The 20,918-nt window shown below is 45.2% G+C and overlaps 1 protein-coding gene across 3 annotated transcripts in view; it reads left to right on the forward strand.

Annotated features, from left to right (window-relative positions):
* HECTD4 (HECT domain E3 ubiquitin protein ligase 4) overlaps nt 1–20,918 on the forward strand; it is a 352,187-nt gene that overhangs the window by 214,051 nt on the left and 117,218 nt on the right. For all 3 annotated transcript variants that reach the window (XM_073562745.1, XM_073562806.1, XM_073562884.1), the window contains 6 exons: nt 5,754–5,943; nt 6,829–6,910; nt 7,209–7,411; nt 7,664–7,799; nt 17,270–17,452; nt 19,425–19,589. In XM_073562745.1, coding sequence (XP_073418846.1) covers nt 5,754–5,943; nt 6,829–6,910; nt 7,209–7,411; nt 7,664–7,799; nt 17,270–17,452; nt 19,425–19,589 — 959 coding nt within the window. The remainder of the gene's footprint in view (nt 1–5,753; nt 5,944–6,828; nt 6,911–7,208; nt 7,412–7,663; nt 7,800–17,269; nt 17,453–19,424; nt 19,590–20,918) is intronic.

The raw sequence follows: 20,918 nt of genomic DNA on the forward strand, positions 1-20,918 counted from the left end.
ATCGTTTTTATTCAAACCTTTTTTGTGGTTCCAAAAAAGGACGGGACGATGCGACTCATTCTAGATCTCCATGGAAAAAGGAGAGTTCCTAGCATCCATCGACATCAAGGACGCTTACCTTCACATTCCGATCTGCCCGTCCCACCAGCAGTTCCTACGTTTTGCAATTCACGAGGAACACTTCGAATTCGTTGCCTTGCCCTTCGGACTCGCCCCCAGGGTCTTTACCAAGGTCATGGTGGCTGTCATGGCCATTCTCCACTCTCGGGGAGTGGTGGCGTTACCGTATCTGGACGACCTGCTCATCAAGGGTCCGTCCCTTCCAGCCTGCGAGGAATCCATGGATATAACAGTAATACACTTTCTCGTCTGGGGTGGAAGATAAACTTTGAAAAGTTTTTCCCAAAACCGGCTTAGCAGTTTTCCTTTTTAGGAATGATCTTGGACACTTCCCGCGGGTTGTTTATTCTCCCTCCAGAAAAGACCCAAGCCTTACAACAGGCAGCACGAACTCTTTCCCGATCGGTTTCTCACTCCATTCATTTCAGCATGAGAGATCTCGGAAAGATGGTGGCAGCAATGGAAGCAGTTCCATTTGCACAGTTCCATCTCCGTCCCTTACAACATGCGTTGCTTTTTGCTTCGGACAAGAACACGTCCTCCCTGGATCGTCGGATCCTTCTGTCCCTGTGGGTCAGGCAAGCCCTCTGGTGGTGGACACTGAGGTCCTCCCTGAATCAAGGGAGGTCTTTTCTCCCAGTAAGATGGTTGGTAGTAACCACCGACGCAAGTCTTCTCGGCTGGGGTGCGGTCTTTCGTCACCACACGGCACAGGGTCGTTGGTCAACCCGAGAGTCTCGTCTTCCTATCAACATTTTAGAGATACAAGCGATCAGATTAGCTCTACGGAGTTTCCATCATCTCCTTGCAGGTCCCCCCATCAGGATCCAATCCGACAACGCCACGGCTGTAGCGTATATCAACCACCACAGGGAGGTACCCGGAGCTAGATGGCCATGCACGAAGTGAGTCACATTCTCCATTGGGCCGAGACCAACCATTCGCCCATCTCAGCAATCCACATCCCGGGCATAGAAAATTGGGAGGCTGATTTTCTTAGTCGCCATGGCATTGCCTCGGGAGAGTGGTCTCTTCATCCGGAAGTCTTTCAGAAGATTTGTCATCGTTCGGGGACTCCAGATGTGAATCTCATGGTCTCAAGACTAAACAGCAAGGTTCCTCGCCCAGTCGCACGATCCATGCGCCATCGGAGCGGACGCCCTAGTTCTGCCATGGCACCGGTTCTGGCTCTCGTACTTCTTCCCCCCTCTTCCTTTGCTTCCGAGGGTCATCAAGAAGATCAGAGCAGAGGGGGAGTACCAGTGATCCTAGTCGCGCCAGGTTGGCCGCGCCGAGCATGGTATGCAGAACTAATACAACTAGTCGCCAACGTCCCCTGGCGACTTCGAGATCGCATGGATCTACTCTCGCAGGGCCCGATTTACCAGCAGAACTCCGGGGTCCTGTCTTTGACGGCATGGCCGTTGAATCCTGGATTTTAGCACAGGTTGGGTTCTCTCATGGTGTGATTTCTACCATGATTAGTGCTGGGAAGCCTGTGTCCATGCGCATCTATCACCGCACCTGGAAAACCTTCTTTTCGTGGTGCAAGGATCATGGTCGATCACCTCTGGTGTTTCCCATTCCGGCCATATTGGAATTCCTTCATCCGGATTAAAATCAAGCCTCGCGCTTAGCTCGCTGAAGGGCCAAAGTTCGTCCTTGTTAGTGTTTTTCCAATGCAAAATTGCCACCAAACTTCAGGTCAAGACGTTCCTTCAGGGAGTTTCCCATGTGGCACCTCCTTATAGAAGGCCATTGGAATCATGGGACCTTAACCTGGTTTTCGGGGCCTTACAGGAGGCTCCTTTCGAACGGCTGCAGGACGTGTCACTGACCGTCCTCTCTCGGAAGGTGGTCTTTCTAGTGGCAATTACGTCAATCAGACAAGTTTCGGAATTGGCAGCCCTGTCCTGCCGTTCTCCATTCCTGAATTTTCATCAGGACAAGGTAGTTCTCAGGACGTCCCTGTACTTCCTACCCAAGGTCGGTTCCTCTTTCCATCTCAACAAGGAAATTGTTTTGCCTTCCTTTTGTCCGGCGCCAGTCCATCGCATTGAGAAGGCCCTCCACACCCTGGATGTAGTTAGGGCACTGAGATGGTACATCTCGCGGACGGCTCCCTTCCACAAGTCAGATGCCTTGTTCATACTTCCAGAGCGGCATTGGAAGGGTCCAGCCGTGTCAAAAGCAACGCTAGCCAGGTGGATTCGCTTGGCGATTCAGGAATCCTACCGTGTCAGGAACGCGCCTGTCCCAGCGGGGATTAAGGCGCACTCTACCAGGTCAGTGGGCGCCTCTTGGGCCATTCGGCACCAGGCCTCGGTAGAACAGGTCTGCAAGGCTGTGACTTGGTCCAGTCTGCATACTTTTACAAAACATTACCAAATTCATTCTCAGGCCTCTGCGGATTCAGCTCCTTTGACCGCATGTTTCCTTCACCGCAAAACCTTCCAAATGCAAGCACCACACCTCAAATCAACTCCAGGCCTTTTATCTGCTTAATTGAGAATGAGATAACAAAGGGATTGCCCACACCTGTCCATGAAATAGCCCTGGAGTCAATTGTCCAATTACTTTTGGTCCCTTTAAAAACAGGGTGGCACATGTTAAGGAGCTGAAACTCCTAAACCATTCATCCAATTTTAATGTGGATACCCTCAAATGAAAGCTGAAAGTCTGAACTTCAACTGCATCTGAATTGTTTTGTTTAAAATTCATTGTCGTAATGTCTAGAACCAAAATTAGAAAAATGTCTCTGTCCAAATATTCCAAATATATATGGACCTAACTGTAAATGGCTCCTCACCTGCCAAAAGAAATTCAGCAATTTCTCCACTCACAAATCCAAATGCCCCTCTCCCTTCTGAGCCCCAGTGTGCCTAAGCCACATAAACCGCCCACATTTTTGGCATTTCTGTAGTGATGAGAGCCTGCCTAATTTACAGGTGCATGTCTTTAGAAGCATGAGCTGGGCATAACATATTGGTCACTACAACGTACTGGTCACTACAACGGCAGTTTGCAATTTTCACTTGGCAACATCCACTGCTGCATGTTTCTGGAAAACATCCATGCAGTCAAAATCATCACTAAATCTGTAGATAAATTGCCAAAGGGTTATAATTTTCAAAATGGGGTCACTTGAGGGGGGATTGTGCTTTTCTAGCACTTAGGTACTCTTTATATGGAGACCACAAACTAGTCTACGGTACTCTTTACTTTATATGGAGACCACAAACTAGTCTACGAAAATCTGCGCTCCAGGAGACAAATAGTGCTCTGTCCCTCCCGAGTCACTCCATATGGTAACATAGTACTGTACAGCCACATATGGGGTATTTCTACATTCAGTCGAAATTGTGGGGCAAATGCTGTTGATATTTTTACCCATTCCCAGTGTGAAAATTTAAAATTTGGGGCTAACACACAATCTTGGTAGTAAAAATGAATTTTTTTTTCTTCACTGCCCAATGGTATAAAAGTTTGTGACATATCTGTGGTGTCAATACAATCCCTGCACCCCTAGATGAATTCATTAAGAGGTTTAACTAGTAAACTGGGCTAACTTAAGGCGGTTTCTGCTGTTCTGGCACCTCAAGGGCTCTGCCAATGTAACATGACACCCTCAAACAAGTGCAGCAAAATCTGTACTGTGATATGGCGCTACTTCCCTTCTGAGCTTTGCACTGTACCTCAAAAGCAGTTTTCGACCACAAATGGGATATCGATGAACTCGGGAGAAATTAGACAACAAATTCTGGAGTCCATTTTCTCCTTTTGCCCTTGTGAAAGTAGAAAATTTGTAGCTAAAAAAAGATTTTTTGTGGGAAAAGTGATTTTTTTTTTTAACATTTTTTTTATTTTCACTGCTTAACTTTATAAACTTCTGTGAAGCACCTGGGGGTTCGGGTGCTCAATAAACATCTAGATAAGGTCCCAAAGGGGTCTAGTTTTCAAAATGGTGTCACTTGTTGGGGGTTTCCACTGTTTAGGCACATCAGGAGCTCTGCAAACGGGACATGGCAACCGCTAATTATACCAGCATATTTTACATTCAAATAGTGAAATGGCGCTCCTTCCGTTCCAAGCCCTGCTGTATGCCCAAACAGTAGACTTCCCCAACATATGGGGTATTGGCATGCTCAGGAGAAATTGCACAACAAAATTTATGGTCCATTTTCTCCTGTTACCCTTGCAAAAGTAAAAAAAAATAATTAGATCTAAAGGAAATTTTTGGTGAAAGAAAAGTAAATGTTTATTTTTTCCTTCCACACTCAAAAAATTCCTGTGATGCACCTGAAGGGTTAATAAACTTCTTGAATGTGGCTTTGAGCACCTTGAGGGGTGCAGTTTTTATAATGGTGTCACTTTTGGGTATTTTCTTTCATATAGAACCCTTATAACTTCCTAACAAAAACAATTTTGGTTCCAATACTGTGCTGATGCAAAGTAGACATGTGGGAAATGTTATTTATTAACTTTTTTGAGTGATATGACTCTGATTTAAGGGCATAAAAATAAAGTTTGAAAATTGCAAAAATTTTTGTCAAATTTCCGTTTTGGTTTTTTTTCCACAAATAAACACAAGTCATATAGAAGAAATTTTACCGCTATCATAAAGTTCAGTATGTCACGTGACAACATTCTCAGAATCACCGGGATCCGTTGACGCGTTCCAGACGGTCTCCACTGTTGTCTGCGTAGATGAATAGCGATAAGCCGGGAACATAGCGGTGTCACTGTACCCGGGGTGCAGGAGAACTAGCAACGTCGCTGGTCTTCAGGAATTCTGATAACGCTCTGTTCTTGGCTTATTACTATTCATCTAAGCAGACAATAGAGCGCTCACAGGGGAGAGAGCAGGAACAGCACTGCCCCTGAAATGAGCGTCACTGAAAGCGCTTCGTTTTAGGCAGGGGCTGTGACAGTGACTGCAACCTCTGCTCCCTGTTGACACTTTACGTATGCCAGCATGTACTAAGTTACTCAAGCGAATCGTCATCATGCAGGAAGTAGAGAAACAAATACAATAGCTGTAAAGGCCCTTTTACATTTAGCGATGCACCAGCGATCCGACCCGGTCAGGATCGCTGGTGCATCGCTAAATGATCGCTAGTGAGCTGTCACACAGGCAGATCTCACAGCGACGCAGCGCACGATACTCACCTTTCACACACAGTGATCCTGGCGTCCTCATGCCCGCCTCCACGCGTCGCTCGTCGTCACAGCAGGAAGCTGACGACGAGAAATGGAGCCGGACATTCTCACGCGATCAGCGATGGACAGCGGGGGAGCCGGTCGTTGGTAAGTATCACACACAGCGATATCGCTATAAAGTCACAAAATCGGTGACGTTATAGCGATATCACTAGCGATATCGCTGTGTGTAAAACCCCTTTTAGTGTAGTTGGGGAGCTGTAGGGAATTTTTAAAGCAAGTATATTAGAAAATAGCTCAGATGATGGCATCAAATAGGGATTTAGGAACAAAATGACTTTGCCTTCGGTCCACCCCTTTAAGAACTGGTTATCCTAATAGTGGACAACCCCTTTATTATTGAGCTATTATTACCTATTACCCACACTTATGACCTCTTTATCTTTGGTCTTTCATGCTGCCTTGTGTTGCAGGTTGTCAGACAGTTCTCTCCCCAACCTCCTCTGAGCCAGACAGCAGCTTATCGAAAAACAGTCCTAAGGGCTCTCAGAAGGGTGATAAAGATAGCGGGGAAGAGAGCGAAGCTGTGGACGGCAAACTTTCCATTTTTATTCACAAACGGGAAGATCAGTCATCTCATGAAGTCCTGCAGCCCTTGCTAAGGTAATGAGCGGAGTGCAAGGAAGAAAATGTTATTAGATTATCTGATTTCAAAATGTGATCTTAAATCTGTTAAACTCTGATAGGTAGGTTTGTTTGTTTGTTTTTTTTTATGTTTGATAGCCCGAATAGTATTTTAAAAATATAATGAGAATAGCCAGTCAACCCCAAAACAATGCTACATTATACTCCGTCTATGCATGTGTAATAGTTTAGCTGAATTCACCGAACGTAAGATGTTAATAACTATTCATGCACAATCTACTAAAAGTATGCGTCATATTATCATATGCCTGGAATAAACTATACATATAGCTAACAGCACAAAAGGGCCTGTCACAGAGGTCACGATATAAGTGATAACATATTCACAAGCAAACCAGGACTCTGTGGACTCGAGTTTCGCTATTGCTAGCTTCATCAGGCAATAAAAAAAGGGGAAAGCATTCAAATTATTAGGGAAGGCTGCTCATTCAAGCTGCAGATAGGAGTTCATATGCTTTTCTCTCTATGTGCTTTATAAAGCGAAATCGCTCCAGGAATTGAACTGTGCTTATGCATGAGAGCTAGTGAATGCCGCAGCATCCTGGAGTCACCTGCCTCCCATTCAGCATGTGTTACTAGGCAGGAAGTCAGACTGCACTTGCTTGTTATCCGAGTGCAGTCTGAAGTTTTCCACTCACCCATAGACTTGAATGGCTGAGCGTGATCTGATTTGCACAGCAACTTGCAGCTTGCTTCGATTTTTTTTTTTCTTAGGTGGAGATAAGAAAATCCCTTTTAAGCAACTACTTATTTAATATTTTATGCATCGAAGCCCAGATACATTTTCGATCTTCGTTCCTCTTAGTCACTTCTCTGGATATCACTTATTTCTCTGTTTTATAGTAGTTCTGAGGGCCGTCCATTCCGACTTGGCACTGGTGCAAACATGGAAAAAGTCGTAAAAATGGATCGAGATATGACTAAAGTTAGTATTTTTTTTTTATTAAATTTCCACTTTTAAACATTATTTCCAAGCAGAAATTTATTCTTGGGGCTATGCTGATTAAAAAGCAATGTATGTGATAAAGTAACTGTCCATATAGGGATCATAAAACCACAAATACTGTTCTTTGGGTGTAATAACCGTATCTAGGACTGATGTGCTGTATGGGAAACCCAGCATCTTGTCGCCCTGCTTATATGAATTGTAATGTATATTATTTAGCATTATGTGTAATTGTATCTTGTATACGGTTTTGTTTCTGTGTGGTTTCACCGTGCAGAGCGGTTGCTGTGAAGTTATCACTGAAGAATCAGCTGCTGCGCTCCGCAAAGCAACCAAATGGGCCCAGTCTGGATTAATAGTGAGCGTGGGGCCACCAGTGGAAACCATCAGTCCAGAAACGGCAAGTAGTCTGTCTACTGGAGACAAGAAGAAAACCGCCCAGACTTCTGTCTGCAGAGAGAGAAATTCTGATCTTGCCAGGTACAGATACGTGAACGGAATAAAGTTACTTTAGTATATTATCTCAGTGACGTGTGACCATACCGCCAGGCTGCAGAAAACGATCCACATCGTCCTTTAGGGGTCTCTAGTCTCTTTAGTGCATGGCCATTGTTAGATATTGTCTGGAGTTCTTTCTTCACACACCCTTCTTATGATCAATGTAAGTTATTAGATTTTTAAGTTTCTCATGCATTCACAATCTTATTAGTAAATGTCTTCTGCTTTTCTTAGAACTGATCCTGTACGTCCTTTCATCAGTGGACATGTAGCGAACAGCATGGCTGCTGAAGTCATTGCTTTACTTCATAGTTTACTGATGGCACCAGAGTCTAATGCAGCCCAGATCTGGACAACAACAGCAGAGAAGGTGACGCCTTTAGCGTTATGTTATTGTCTTCATATTATCGCAATAATGTTTTCTTGGTTTTACTAGATTTTATGATTTTTACGGGGGGTATGTTGACTATTGTTAAAGGGAATCTGTCAGCAGGTTTTTGCACTTTAATCTGAGGGCAGCATGCGGTAGAGGCCAAGACCCCGATTTCAGCTATGTGTCACTTATTAGGCTGTGTGCTGTTGAATGATTTATCAGCAGGAGATTATCACTGCAGGACTACAGCTTGCGTGCATCCTGGTCCAGCTCCACCCCACCTCTGATTAGCAGCTTACCATCAATGTACAATGTACACAGAAAGCTGTGGTGTGTGTGGGAGGGCAGCCTTCTGAGCCTTGCTACATCTAATAACTCTGATTGTGTTACAACTGCTGCCCCCAGTAAACTAAGTGACACATCGGTGGAATCGGGGTCTCTTTTTTGTTCTATATTATGCTGCTCTCAGATGACGTAGCAAAAACCTGGTGACAGATTGCCTTTAGCTTTACATTTCACATTTACCTTCTGCTTCAAGATAGAACAAAACCAAAAAAAAAACCACTTTGCTGAGAACTGAATTGGTAGAATACCCTTATCCTCAGTTAGTAATCCCACCTACTGCTCCACCAGTTCCCTGTTCATCTACAATCACTCCCAGCTTCTCTGACTGCCCTGTCCATACTGTACTTTGGACGTCTGACGCTCTTCCCGCATTCTCCAGATTATCTGATATTTTTTTTTTTTTTTTAGCCAGAACAGTTTAATCTTAAAGCAGGGGTGCACATTTATTGGTCCAAGGGCCACATTAGTTCAGTATGACAATCTGAAGGACACAAAAAAAAAAAATACAAAGGGTGTTTACATGAATACATCTGCATAACCAAGTTTTGAGTATTGAAAAGGATTTTGATAGTTTCTGCTCCAAAAAATCAGTGAACACACCCAAACTTAAACTGAGTTTTTGAAGCAGAAACTTTAAATACTCCTCATAATCTCAAAACTAAATTGAGGATTTTTCAGTTTTAACCTGCAGCATGTTATAGATTATGTCATAAGAACCATCATCAGTACATGAATACATCACCAAGCTTAGTACAGTGATCAATTGTAGTTTCAGGTCAGCCCCATATACACTTGCGTCTAGGGATGAGCGATATTGCCCGATATCGTATCGGAAATCCGATTTCCGATATTGAAAAAATATCGGATATTGCAATTTCCGATATCAATGCAAGTCAATGGGAGAAAAAAATCGGAATTACAAAATGACCACTACAGTGCTATATAATGGATAAAATGGAGGGGAAACACTTCAGGATAATGGGGAGGAGTTTGCAGAGGAGCAAAAAAATCGCTAGAAAAATGCACAGAGCGAAAGCTGTAGCAGGAAAACTGGTCACCATCTTCTTAACAGCGGTGTTTTTTCTTTGGGTTAGGATTAGTTGGGGTAGGGTTAGGGTTTATGGTTAGTAGGGGTTAGGGTTAGTTAGGGTTATGGTTAGGGTTAGTAGGGTTAGGGTTATGCTTATGGTTAGGGGTTAGGGTTATGCTTATGGTTAGTAGGGTTAGGGTTAGTTAGGGTGATGGTTAGTAGGGTTAGGGTTAGGGTTAGGGTTATGCTTATGGATAGTGGGGTTAGGGGGTTAGGGTTAGTTAGGGTTATGCTTATTGTTAGTAGGGTTAGTTAGGGTTATGGTTAGGGTAAGGGTTAGGGTTGGTTAGGGTTATGCTTATGGATAGTAGGGTTAGGGGTTAGTTAGGGTTAGGGTTATGCTTATGGTTAGTAGGGTTAGGGTTATCCTTATGGATAGTAGGGTTTAGGGTTAGGGTTATGCTTATGGTTGGTAGGGTTAGGGCAGCTAGGGTTAGGGTTATGCTTATGGTAGTTGGGTTAGGGTTAGTTAGGGTTATGCTTATGGTTAGCAGGGTTAGGGGCTAGGGTTAGTGGTTAGGGTTAGTGGTTAGGGTTAGTGGTAAGGGTTAGGGATAGTTAGGGTTAGTGATTTTACATTATTAAATTAAAACTGCCAGTGGTGGTGTCAATATGCCCTTTGACTGACATGTGTCTGCGTTCAGCTCACCTTGCTTTGCAGGGAGTTTCCAGGAGCACCACGTGGAGGAACGGATACACTCCCTTTAAACCATGCTTAGTCTTCTGCTTTCCGATTTCCGATGTGAAAAAAATATCGGAATCGGAATTCCGATATCGCAAATATCGGCCCGATTTCCGATATTTCAATATCGGAAAGCTCATCCCTACTTGCGTCACGTAAATCTGAAACTCCCCGCATGTCTTTTAAAAATGCTGAGGAGATACTGGTAGTTATCAGCGATTATCAGACTGTGGACCATACGGGAACCACAGTACTGATGAGATGCAGGAAGAATCAAAAATAAACGTTCTAAATCCAGGTACCTTATAGGTGACATTTTCTTTGATGATTTCTATCCTTTTTTGTCTCCACATAGTACAGATGCCGTGATGAGATTTCATGCGCAGAGCCCGTTTCTGTAAACGTACCTCTTCTCCATCTTCGGAAGCACATCCCGACACGGTGCCCTTAAAAATAGAATAGGGATTTTTGTGTACTCACAGTAAAATCCTTTTCTCCGAGCCAATCATTGGGGGTCGGACAGACAGTGGGTGTTATGCTGCTTGCCGCTAGGAGGACACTAAGTAAACCAGAAAAATAGTTAACTCCTCCCCTGCAGTATACACCCTCTCGCTGGATGAGATTTCTCCAGTTCGGTGAAAAATGCAGTAGGAGCATAAACAGTCAACAACAACCATAACTATGTCAAAACCTAAGAATGCTACAGTGAGCCAATAGGCTAAACAGGGTGGGTGCTGTGTCCCCCAATGATTGGCTCAGAGAAAAGGATTTTACGGTGAGTACACAATAATCTCTATTTCTCCTATGCCTCATTGGGGGACACAGACCGTGGGACATCCTAAAGCAGTCCCTGGGTGGGGAGCATACATCAGCTAATACCCCATGTACCACTGACTTAACACTGTGGTACTGCCGATTGCAGGATGCGTCTGCCGAGAGCTGCATCCGCAGAGGCCTGAGAATGAATTTGGTATTGATTTGTAAAAGTATGCAGACTGGACCAAGTCGCAACCTTGCAGACCTGTTCTGCCGAGGCCTGGTGCCGAATGGCCCAAGAGGCGCCCACTGAGCGGGTAGAGTGCGCCTTAATCCCTACTGGGACAGGCGTGTTCCTGACACGGTAGGATTCTTGAATCGCCTAGCGAATCCATCTGGCTAGCGTTGCTTTTGAAGCGGCTGGACCCTTCCTATGCCCCTCTGGAAGTATGAACAGGGCATCTGACTTGCGGAAGGGAGCCGTCCACGAGATGTACCGTCTCAAAGCCCTAACCACATCCAAGGTGTGAAGGGCCTTCTCAATGCTATGGACTGGTGCCAGACAAAAGGAAGGCAAAACAATTTCCTCATTGAGATGGAAAGAGGATACTACTTTGGGCAGTAAGGAGGGGACGTCCTGGGAACTGCCCTGTCCTGATGAAAATTCAGGAACGGAGGGCGGCAGAACAGGGCCGCCAATTCCGAAACTCGTCTGATTGACGTAATTGCCACTAGAAAGACCACCTTCCAAGAGAGGATGGTCAGTGGCACGTCTTGCAGCAGTTCGAAAGTAGCCTCCTGTAAGGCCACGAGAACCAGGTTAAGTCCCATGACTCCAATGGCCGCCTTTAAGGAGGCGAATGGTTGGTCTCGGCCCAATGGAGGATGTGACTCACTTCGTGCATGGCCATCCTGCTCCAAGTACCTCCCTGGCAGTTGATATACGCTACAGCCGTAGCGTTGTCAGATTGGATCCTGATGGGGTGACCTGCGAGGAGATGGTGGAAACTCCGTAGAGCTAGTCTGATCACACGTATCTCCAAATTGTTGATGGGGAGACGTGACTCTTGAGTTGACCAACGACCCTGTGCCATATGGTGACGAAAGACCGCACCCCGCCCAGAAGACTTGCGTCGGTGGTTACTACCAACCATCTTACTGGGAGAAAAGACCTCCCTTGACTCAGGGAGGACTTCAGTATCCACCACTTGAGGGCTTGTCTGACCCGCAGGGACAGAAGGAACCGACGGTCCAGGGAGAACGGGTTCTTGTCCCAAGCTAACAGCAACACGTGTTGTAAGGGACGGAGATGGAACTGTGCGAATGGAACTGCTTCCATCGCTGCCACTATCTTTCCGAGAACTCTCATGCTGAAACAAATGGAGTGAGAAACCGGTCCGTGCTGCCTGTTGTAAGGCTTGGGTCTTTTCTGGAGGTAGAATGACCAACCCGCGGGAAGTGTCCAAGATCATTCCTAAAAAGGAAATCTGCTGGGCCGGTTTTGGGAAAGACTTTTCGAAGTTTGTCTTCCAGCCCAGGCGAGAAAGTGTATTTACTGTTATATCCACGGATTCCTCACAGGCTGGAAGGGACGGACCCTTGATGAGCAGGTCGTCCAGATACAGTAACGCCACCACTCCCCGCGAGTTGAGAATGGCCATGACAGCCGCCATGACCTTGGTAAAGACCCTGGGGGTGGTGGCAAGTCCGAAGGGCAAGGCAACGAACTCGAAGTGTTCCTCGTGAATTGAAAAATGCAGGAACTGCTGGTGGGACGGGCAGATCGGAATGTGAAGGTAAGCGACCTTGATGTCGATGGAGGCTAGGAACTCTCCTTTTTCCATGGAAGCGACAACTGATCGGAGAGATTCCATTCGGAATCGCTGTACCTTGACAAACTGATTTAACAGTTTGAGATCCAGTATGGACTGCTTCGTCCCATCCTTCTTTGGAACCACAAAAAGGTTTTAATAAAAACCCCTGTACCTTTCGTGATGAGGGACCGGAATGATGACTCCGTCCCTTAGCAGAGCCTGAACAGCCCGAAGGAAGGCTCTTGTCTTTTTCTTGGGGGGTGAGGACTGGAAAAGACGTGTCGGAGGGGGGGACGAAAATTCTATCTTGTATCCGTAGGACACCAGCTCCCTGACCCACTTGTGGATGACCGCGAGCCAGGTGTGACTGAAGGAAAGTAGACGACCGCCTACTTTGTCGGTGTCCGCCGGATACTGCAACAAGTCATTGTGTAGAAGATCTATGGGGTCTGGCTCCCCTAGATCCAGATGCCCTTGGCCTGGGCTTCCAAGGGTGGTTAGGTCTGTATGAGACCTGGGAGCCTCTGTCTCCACGCGGGGACCGACTTGATCCAGAAGAGAAGGTAGTGGAGGACCAACCGGAATTGTTGCGAAAAGGTCGGAAACGCGTCGGCTGATCATGACTAAGACTCTTTAGTTGAAACGCGTTGATCCTCCTCACTCGTGTGCTCAGTGTTTGCTATGGAGACATTTTTAAAGAACTAACATATTTTTAAGTTGTCCAATAAAGCTTTGTAAAGTTGCAGCCGCCTCCGTGTCAAGCTGGATCACCTTTTTTTTTCTTGTTCCTAATTGATGTGGATGCTCACCACAATCCGTGCTGGGCATTGGCAGGCTTGCGGATTTCATTGCAGAACGGTAATCCTTCATTAGGTCTGGAGCAAAAGGGTATTTAGTCTCAGTAGACTTTTGCCCTGTGAGCCGCTTATGTGACCGATCCCTATGTTTCTGGACAATGTCCTTAAACTCCGGATGGCTGGCAAATAACCTGCGTACACGTTTGGTCCTTTTAAATGAGATAGCGTGTGCTGGAGTGGGAATATTTTCCTCATCCAACTCCAGAATCCTGTTGACTGATTCTATAAGAGAATCAAGCAACTCTTGGTCAGTTGGAGGATTCTGAGGTGCTGACGTGTCAGATTCGAATTCAGGGTCGTGCTCGCTGGGAATAATAGGAGAGGGAGAGCGAGAGACAGAACTCACCGGTGCTGAAGCGCAAGCGTGACTAGGGGACGCGTCATGGGTCCGCATTCTAGCCTGACTATCCCTTGAGCGAGTACGGCCCTTTTGGTGGACGGTTCCCCGCCGTCGCCAGAGTCCTGCTCGGGCGGTAAAGATGCTTTCTGATTTAAAGAGGCCTCCCGGAGGGAGTCTATGGCCTGGGTCAGTGACTCCACCGACCGTGACAGGGACGCAGGCCACTCCAGGGGACTAAACGCAGGAAGCCCCGCAGCAGCGGTGGCGAGGGGCGTTGGAGCGCAGGTCGGGTCACAGGCCGTGCATAACGGATTAGTCTGGGCACTGGGCAAGGCAGTCTTGCAAGTGGTACACATGGGAAAAAACGCAGTGTGCTTCTTAGCAGCCCGTTTAGCCTCCTTAGATTGAGACATAGCGCTCCTGAAAGGGTTAAAGGCAGATTCTGGTCTGCAGCTGCAGGGAGTGTGCCGAGAAGGGGTTAAGCTTTGTTCTGAGGGCAGATGCAGCTTACCCCGGTCGTGTGCTGTGTCCCCGGGAGGAATAGCGGTGGCCCTGTGGTGTCACCCGGTATCCGACAGAGTGTGCGCCTCACAGCCTATTTCCAGAGCAGGCTGAGGTAAATTTCATGGCCCCCGAGACTGGGATTGCGCCTTCCGTAAGAGACAAGAGGCGCCGGGGGGGGTGGCGGCCCAGTAGGCCGGAAAAGCCGGGGACTAGATTTTTGGCCTACCTGCGGTAGGCAGGGAGGGGGCGGCGCTATTTAAATTGCGGCCTAGTACGCCGGAAATGCCGGGGACTAAATTTTTGGCCTACCCGCAGTAAGCGCTGGCGGGGGGGGAGCGCCGGAGCACCGCTGCTGAGACAAAGTCAGCGCCTCTCCCAGGGACCAGGACCCGACCCAATAACTCTACTCCAGTGTTCAGGCCTGCCGTCGCTGTCCATACCATCCATGCAGGTCTTCTTATCCTCCTGGGCTGATGTAGCAGAGCTGGAGGATTTCTTAAAGGGGTATGCTCAATCGATCCACCCTATAGGTATGGGGATGGAGAGCTATGGAGCTGGTTCAGGGCATTCGAGAGTGCTGTAGGTAAGGTCCTCCGCTGGTCTCCATGCATTCCATGCTGCGCTTGCCCTCATATCCGTCCACCGCAAGTAATCATCGTCAGAGGAATCATCCCCGTTCATCGCAGGAAAGTGTACGGGGAGGTATACTCCGCATGCTTGCCTGTTGTTGGTTTGGGAGAGAGCGGGCCGTAGAAAGGAACCGTCGCCCCCTTCACTCTGTCAACTAAAAAATTAAAATGTACAGAAAATTCAAAAATAAAATAAAAACGGTGGGGTCTGAAACCAGACCCAAGTGCCTCCTACAGACACTAAGCAAGAACTGGGGAAATCTCATCCAGCGAGAGGGTGTATATTACAGGGAAGGACCTAACTTTTTTTCTGGTTTACTTAGTGTCCTCCTAATGACAAGCAGCATAACACCCACTGTCTTGTGTCCCCCAATGAGGCGTAGGAGAAAGTAATCTTTATATCTATTGCCCTATAAATAAATAATCCTTCCATGCTGTACCCCTGAAAAAATAATTGACCCTTACTGTGCTTCCTGCACAATGTATCTCACACCCTGCCTCTCTCCATAATATCCTCCCCACACCCTAACTCTCTCCATAATATCCTCCCCACACCCTGACTCTCTCCATAATATCCTCCCCACACCCTACCTCTCTCCATAATATCCTTCCCACACCCTGCCTCTCTCCATAATTTCCTCCACACACCCTGCCCCTCTCCATTCTATCCTCCCAACACCCTGCGTCTCTCCATAATATCCTCCCAACACCCTGCGTCTCTCCATAATATCCTCCCAACACCCTGCCTCTCTCCATAATATTCTTCCCACACCATAATATCCTCCCCACACTGCCCCTCTCCATAATATTTCCAGCACACTGCCACTGTACATAATGTTTCTCTCACACTGCCCTCTCCGTAATGTCCCACCACACTGCCTATTTCCATAATGTCCTCCCACACAACTCCTCCTCTCCGTAACATTTCCCCCCCACACAGCTCCACTCCATAATATTACCACACACTGCTCCTTTCCATAATATTACCACACAGCTCCTCTCCATAATATTACTACACACAGCTCCTCTCCATAATATTACCACACACACAGCTCCACTCCATAATATTACCACACAGCTCCTCTCCATAATATTACCACACACACAGCTCCTCTCCATAATATTACCACACACAGCTCCTCTCCATAATATTACCACACACAGCTCCTCTCCATAATATTACCACACAGCTCCTCTCCATAATATTACCACACACAGCTCCTCTCCATAATATTACCACACACACACAGCTCCTCTCCATAATATTACCACACACACAGCTCCTCTCCATAATATTACCACACACTGCTTCTCCATAATATTACCACACAGCTCCTCTCCATAATATTACCACACACACACAGCTCCTCTCCATAATATTACCACACACACAACTCCTCTCCATAATATTACCACACACTGCTCCTCCATAATATTACCACACACACACATCTCCTCTCCATAATATTACCACACACATCTCCTCTCCATAATATTACCCCCCACACACACACACACATCTCCTCTCCATAATATTACCCCCCCACACACACACACACACATCTCCTCTCCATAATATTACCCCCCCCACACACACACACACACATCTCCTCTCCATAATATTACCCACACACACACACACACACACACACACACACACACACACACACACACACATCTCCTCTCCATAATATTACCACACACACAGCTTCTCTCCATAATATTACCACACACACATCTCCTCTCCATAATATTACCACACACACATCTCCTCTCCATAATATTACCCCCCACACACACACACACACATCTCCTCTCCATAATATTACCCCCCCACACACACACACACACACACAGCTCCTCTCCATAATATTACCACACACACGCAGCTCCTCTCCATAATATTACCACACACATACACACACAGCTCCTCTCCATAATATTACCACATACTCACACACAGCTCCTCTGCACACTGTGCCTCCTTCAGAATCCTCGCCACCGTTGCTACATAATGTGGCGTCATAGAAACAGCAACCCCCCCCCCCCACACACACACACACACACACACACACACTACAATAGGATGTTTAATCTTCGGCTCCTCCTCGAGCGCTTACTTTTTCCAGCGTGTCCTTGCCTCCTCTGCACTACATCGCCGGTGATGATGAGTATGATCATGTCACAGTGTGGCGTAATAACCTCATCAGCTGCTGCACGTCGGGGCGGTGGCTGACTAGCGCTGCTCTGCTCTGCCCCAGTCCTGGCGTTGAAGTGTTTAACTGTTTTTGCGTCTTAAAGACGTGAGTACAGTTGAATATAGGGAGGTGGGAGCCGGAGTCTCCCAAATCTCTGCAGGCCGCACAACATCCTTGGGCAGGCCTGGCTTAAGTATACTATTTGTTTTATTTCATAACGTTGGCTCATTTTTTTTTCTTTCTGTCTTGTAGGTTCTGTCACGTGCCCTTATGCATATACCCCAATTGGGCAAGTATGCTGAGAGCATATTGGAGAATGGATGTGGTAGTGGCAGGAAGCTGGCCAAACTGCAAAGCATATCAAGACAAGCTGTTGCTGCTCTCTGTGCCCTAGGAGGGTTCAGGGAGACTATTAAAATTGGTTCTGAGGTCCAGGTAATGCAATTGTTTGGCTTAGGCATTGGAATAAATAGGTCTGCTGGTTCTGTTTTGCTCCGAAAAAAACCTCAGAAATCACGTAATGCAATTCTCGTGTAACTGTGGTCTGCTACTCATAGTGTTTGATGAACCCTAAAAAAAGAGGTCTAAATAAATCGCCCTTTCCCATAAATCATAAAAAGCCAATCAGAGCCAGAAGAATGAGGCGCATATACATGAACGTGAGTGCAAATAGTTTATAATGCCCATAATGAAAAAAATAACAAGGAGAAGAAAACAAACAGGTGAAAAGTCACCAGGTAAAACACACTGAGGTTCACACCATAATATTTTTTAGGACTTCTTTTGACATTAAGTCGGGTATATACCTCATGTGAGGTTACACAGTGTTTTATACACCCTATTCAGGAGTCGTGTTGTTGCCTTTTTTTATACTGACATTATCCATATTTCCGCTTTTCTCTTTGGGTACATGCATTATATTGTGCACATACATTGTAACCTCTTCTCCTGGACTTCTTTTTATGACTTTGTCATTTTACTTTATCTGTGAGGGTTGTACCTCATGAGAGGTTGTATTTTTACTTTTATAACCCCCATTATAGAATTCTTGTGATTGTTATTTGACATATATGCCCTCTTTTGCATTTTCGCTAAAGGATCTATATTGGGTATTTGTGCACATTGCATATATGTGATTGTACCTACACAGCTCTTATGGTGTGAACCTCAGTGTGTTTTACCTGCTGTGTCCCCCAATTAGAGGCTAAGAGAAAGAGATTTTACGGTGAGTACACAAAAATCTCCTTTTTCACCTCTTTGTTTTCTTCTCCTTGTTATTATTTTTTTCATTATGGGCATTAATAAACTATTTGCACTGACGTCCATGTATGTGCGCCTCATTCTTCTGGCTCCGATTGGATTTTTCATAGTGTTTGATGGCCTCTTTTTTTTCCTGTTTTGCTGACTTCTAAGACTATCTTTTCTAAGTTTGCAGTGTCTAATAGACAATCTGCCCTATTGTGTTCTATTGGATTGATTTGAAACAGACTCTAATGTCACGATGTTGCTATAAGTTAATTGCACCCGTCGTTTTGGACCTTCTGAAGTGACTTATCCGTGTTAATGTGACATAAATGTTTCCAAATGTAAAGGGCTGTCAACCCCTGATGGAATTATTGGCAATCTCTGCACCTTGCTGAATTCTAGCTATGAGTAATGAACACACATTTAGGATTTAGCTCTATTTACCCATTCCAATGGTCATTGAGTGACCACAAGTAAGTGATTTTTATAGTTGTGGTTACATGCTGATGACAGTCTCCACTTGAACTCTCAATGTTCTTGAGAGAAGCAGCAAAGACTGTAGCCAACATGAGACTGCAACTATGTAAATCACATATTTGCCACCACTAAAACGGCAAGCTGAGGTGAATCCTAACTGTGTGTACATTATATTACGCCGGCTATATGAGCATGCAGGTAACTAAAAGCTGAATAAAATTATAACTTGATAACTGTGATCCAATTTCTTATTTCTGAGAAATCTACATTTTTCCGAATATGCAAATGAGCTGTTCTGATCTCCCCCAAGAATCTGCCTCCAGGGCTTATTTTAAATGAAAGGAGGATTACCACTGTGAGACATGTAGATCAGGAGTACAGACTGTCAGTCATTACATGTCTCACACTGAAAAGCTTTCTTTTAAAATAAGCTCTGGAGGCCGATTCTCATGCAGATCAGTGTCCGGCCCATAGATCTCTACAGCTCATTTACATACAGGAAAAATGTGAAGTTCTCTGGAAATTGATATTAGGTCAAGATATCATTTTATTAAGCTTCCTATGACCATCATGCCCATATAGACTGTTTAGGAGGGTTAATCCTACTGACAGCTTCCCTTTAATGTCTTCTAAGGTTTTCCATGTATGAAGTGATCAGACCTGTATTGTCTCCTTGTTCCATTAGGTACTTGGTAAAGGTGTATCTGGGAGTGTTGGCGTGGTTGTATCTATTAATGAGCAAGAAGGTATTGCAACTGTGAAATTTCCACCCCTAGATTTTAGAAAATCTTCCAAAGCATCTGATACACTGACTATCCCGTTGTTTAGACTCTCTGTCCCGCGCTCCGAGGTAAGAACTTTTATTCTGCTAAGTATATATATAAAGCTAATAGCCAGGTGTGTAAGAGACTGTAACACTTCTCAGCCTCTTATACTGTAGCCAGCTTAGTCCAGTGAAACTTCTTTGAGATGGCAACCTAAAATGGCCGTAAGAATGTTCTTCTAGAGAGGGAGCTCCGCACAGAAGCTGCAATCCTAAAAAGGAAAAATCCGGTCGTGATTGGTGGTGTTTTTTTTCCAGATAGGTGGTATCTTGTATTTTTATTATTTGATTGTATGAGTAAAGGTGACAGATTTTGGCCTCATATAACCTACACAAATCTAAATTGATATGTCTACATGACTATTTAATCTGATTAAGGTGTCCCTGCTGAATTGCCACTGTTGTATACCATGAATGTAGCGATCTCTCAGAACACAAAACTATAGATATAATAGTATTTAATTTTGCTTTTCTAAAAATAAAAAAAAACTATAAATGAAATTTATAGTGGCTATATCATTAAAATTGTTTATTTAAAATTGCTAAATTGTAGGCACGAACAGCCTGTTAAGGTGAGATGTTCAGATATTGATATAGAATTTTGTATATTTATTCTTGTTGCTCTTATTTACAAATTTTAGTATATTTAATACTCACTTAGATCTGCATTGTTTATTATAGGGGCACAAGCTATAGGCAATTATTACTTCTATATTAGACGCATGGGGCTCCTCTCTCCCGATACCGCCCCAACCCCACAACAGATAACGGAGATAGAAGAGAGCAGTCCAAAAGAACCCTACAGTTGTGATCTGAGCCTCGCACAACTATGGAGGAGACCAGCGTGGTGTATTATAGAGGAGGTCACTTGTGTGGAGCCAAATATTTAATAACTTAATGTTCACCACCACAGATGCCCCTTAGGTGTGAATTCTGATCCTGGTCGATCTTTAAACGCTACAATTTAGAAAACTTTAGAACCAGAAATCTCAGAAGATAGTGGTGTTTGGGTACAACCCGGGTTGGTTTTAGATATTTCACCTGAGTAATTTATGGGTGAGGCTTTCATGCGAACGGTTTTCCGCACATCTGTCCACCACTGTACCTCAATGTACTGCTGTGTACTGTAAATATTCAGCTATTCGTGTAGGCCTTCCTAGGTGAATGCTTGTTGTTGTACCAGACATTTTATTAGTTGAATAAGACTTTATGACTGAAAAATAAGATGTCTCAAATTTGCCTGAATAAACAGATTATATAGAGGGTGCTTGATTCTAATTATGTTTACCAGTAAGGGCCACAAGGTCCCATAATGAATAAAGGGAACCTGAGTGGAGCTTGATGCTGCCCAAGCGA

Source organism: Dendrobates tinctorius, unplaced genomic scaffold, assembly GCF_039654945.1.
Source record: "Dendrobates tinctorius isolate UK_male_01 unplaced genomic scaffold, ASM3965494v1 ptg000003l, whole genome shotgun sequence".
Classification (NCBI taxonomy): Eukaryota; Metazoa; Chordata; class Amphibia; order Anura; family Dendrobatidae; genus Dendrobates; species Dendrobates tinctorius.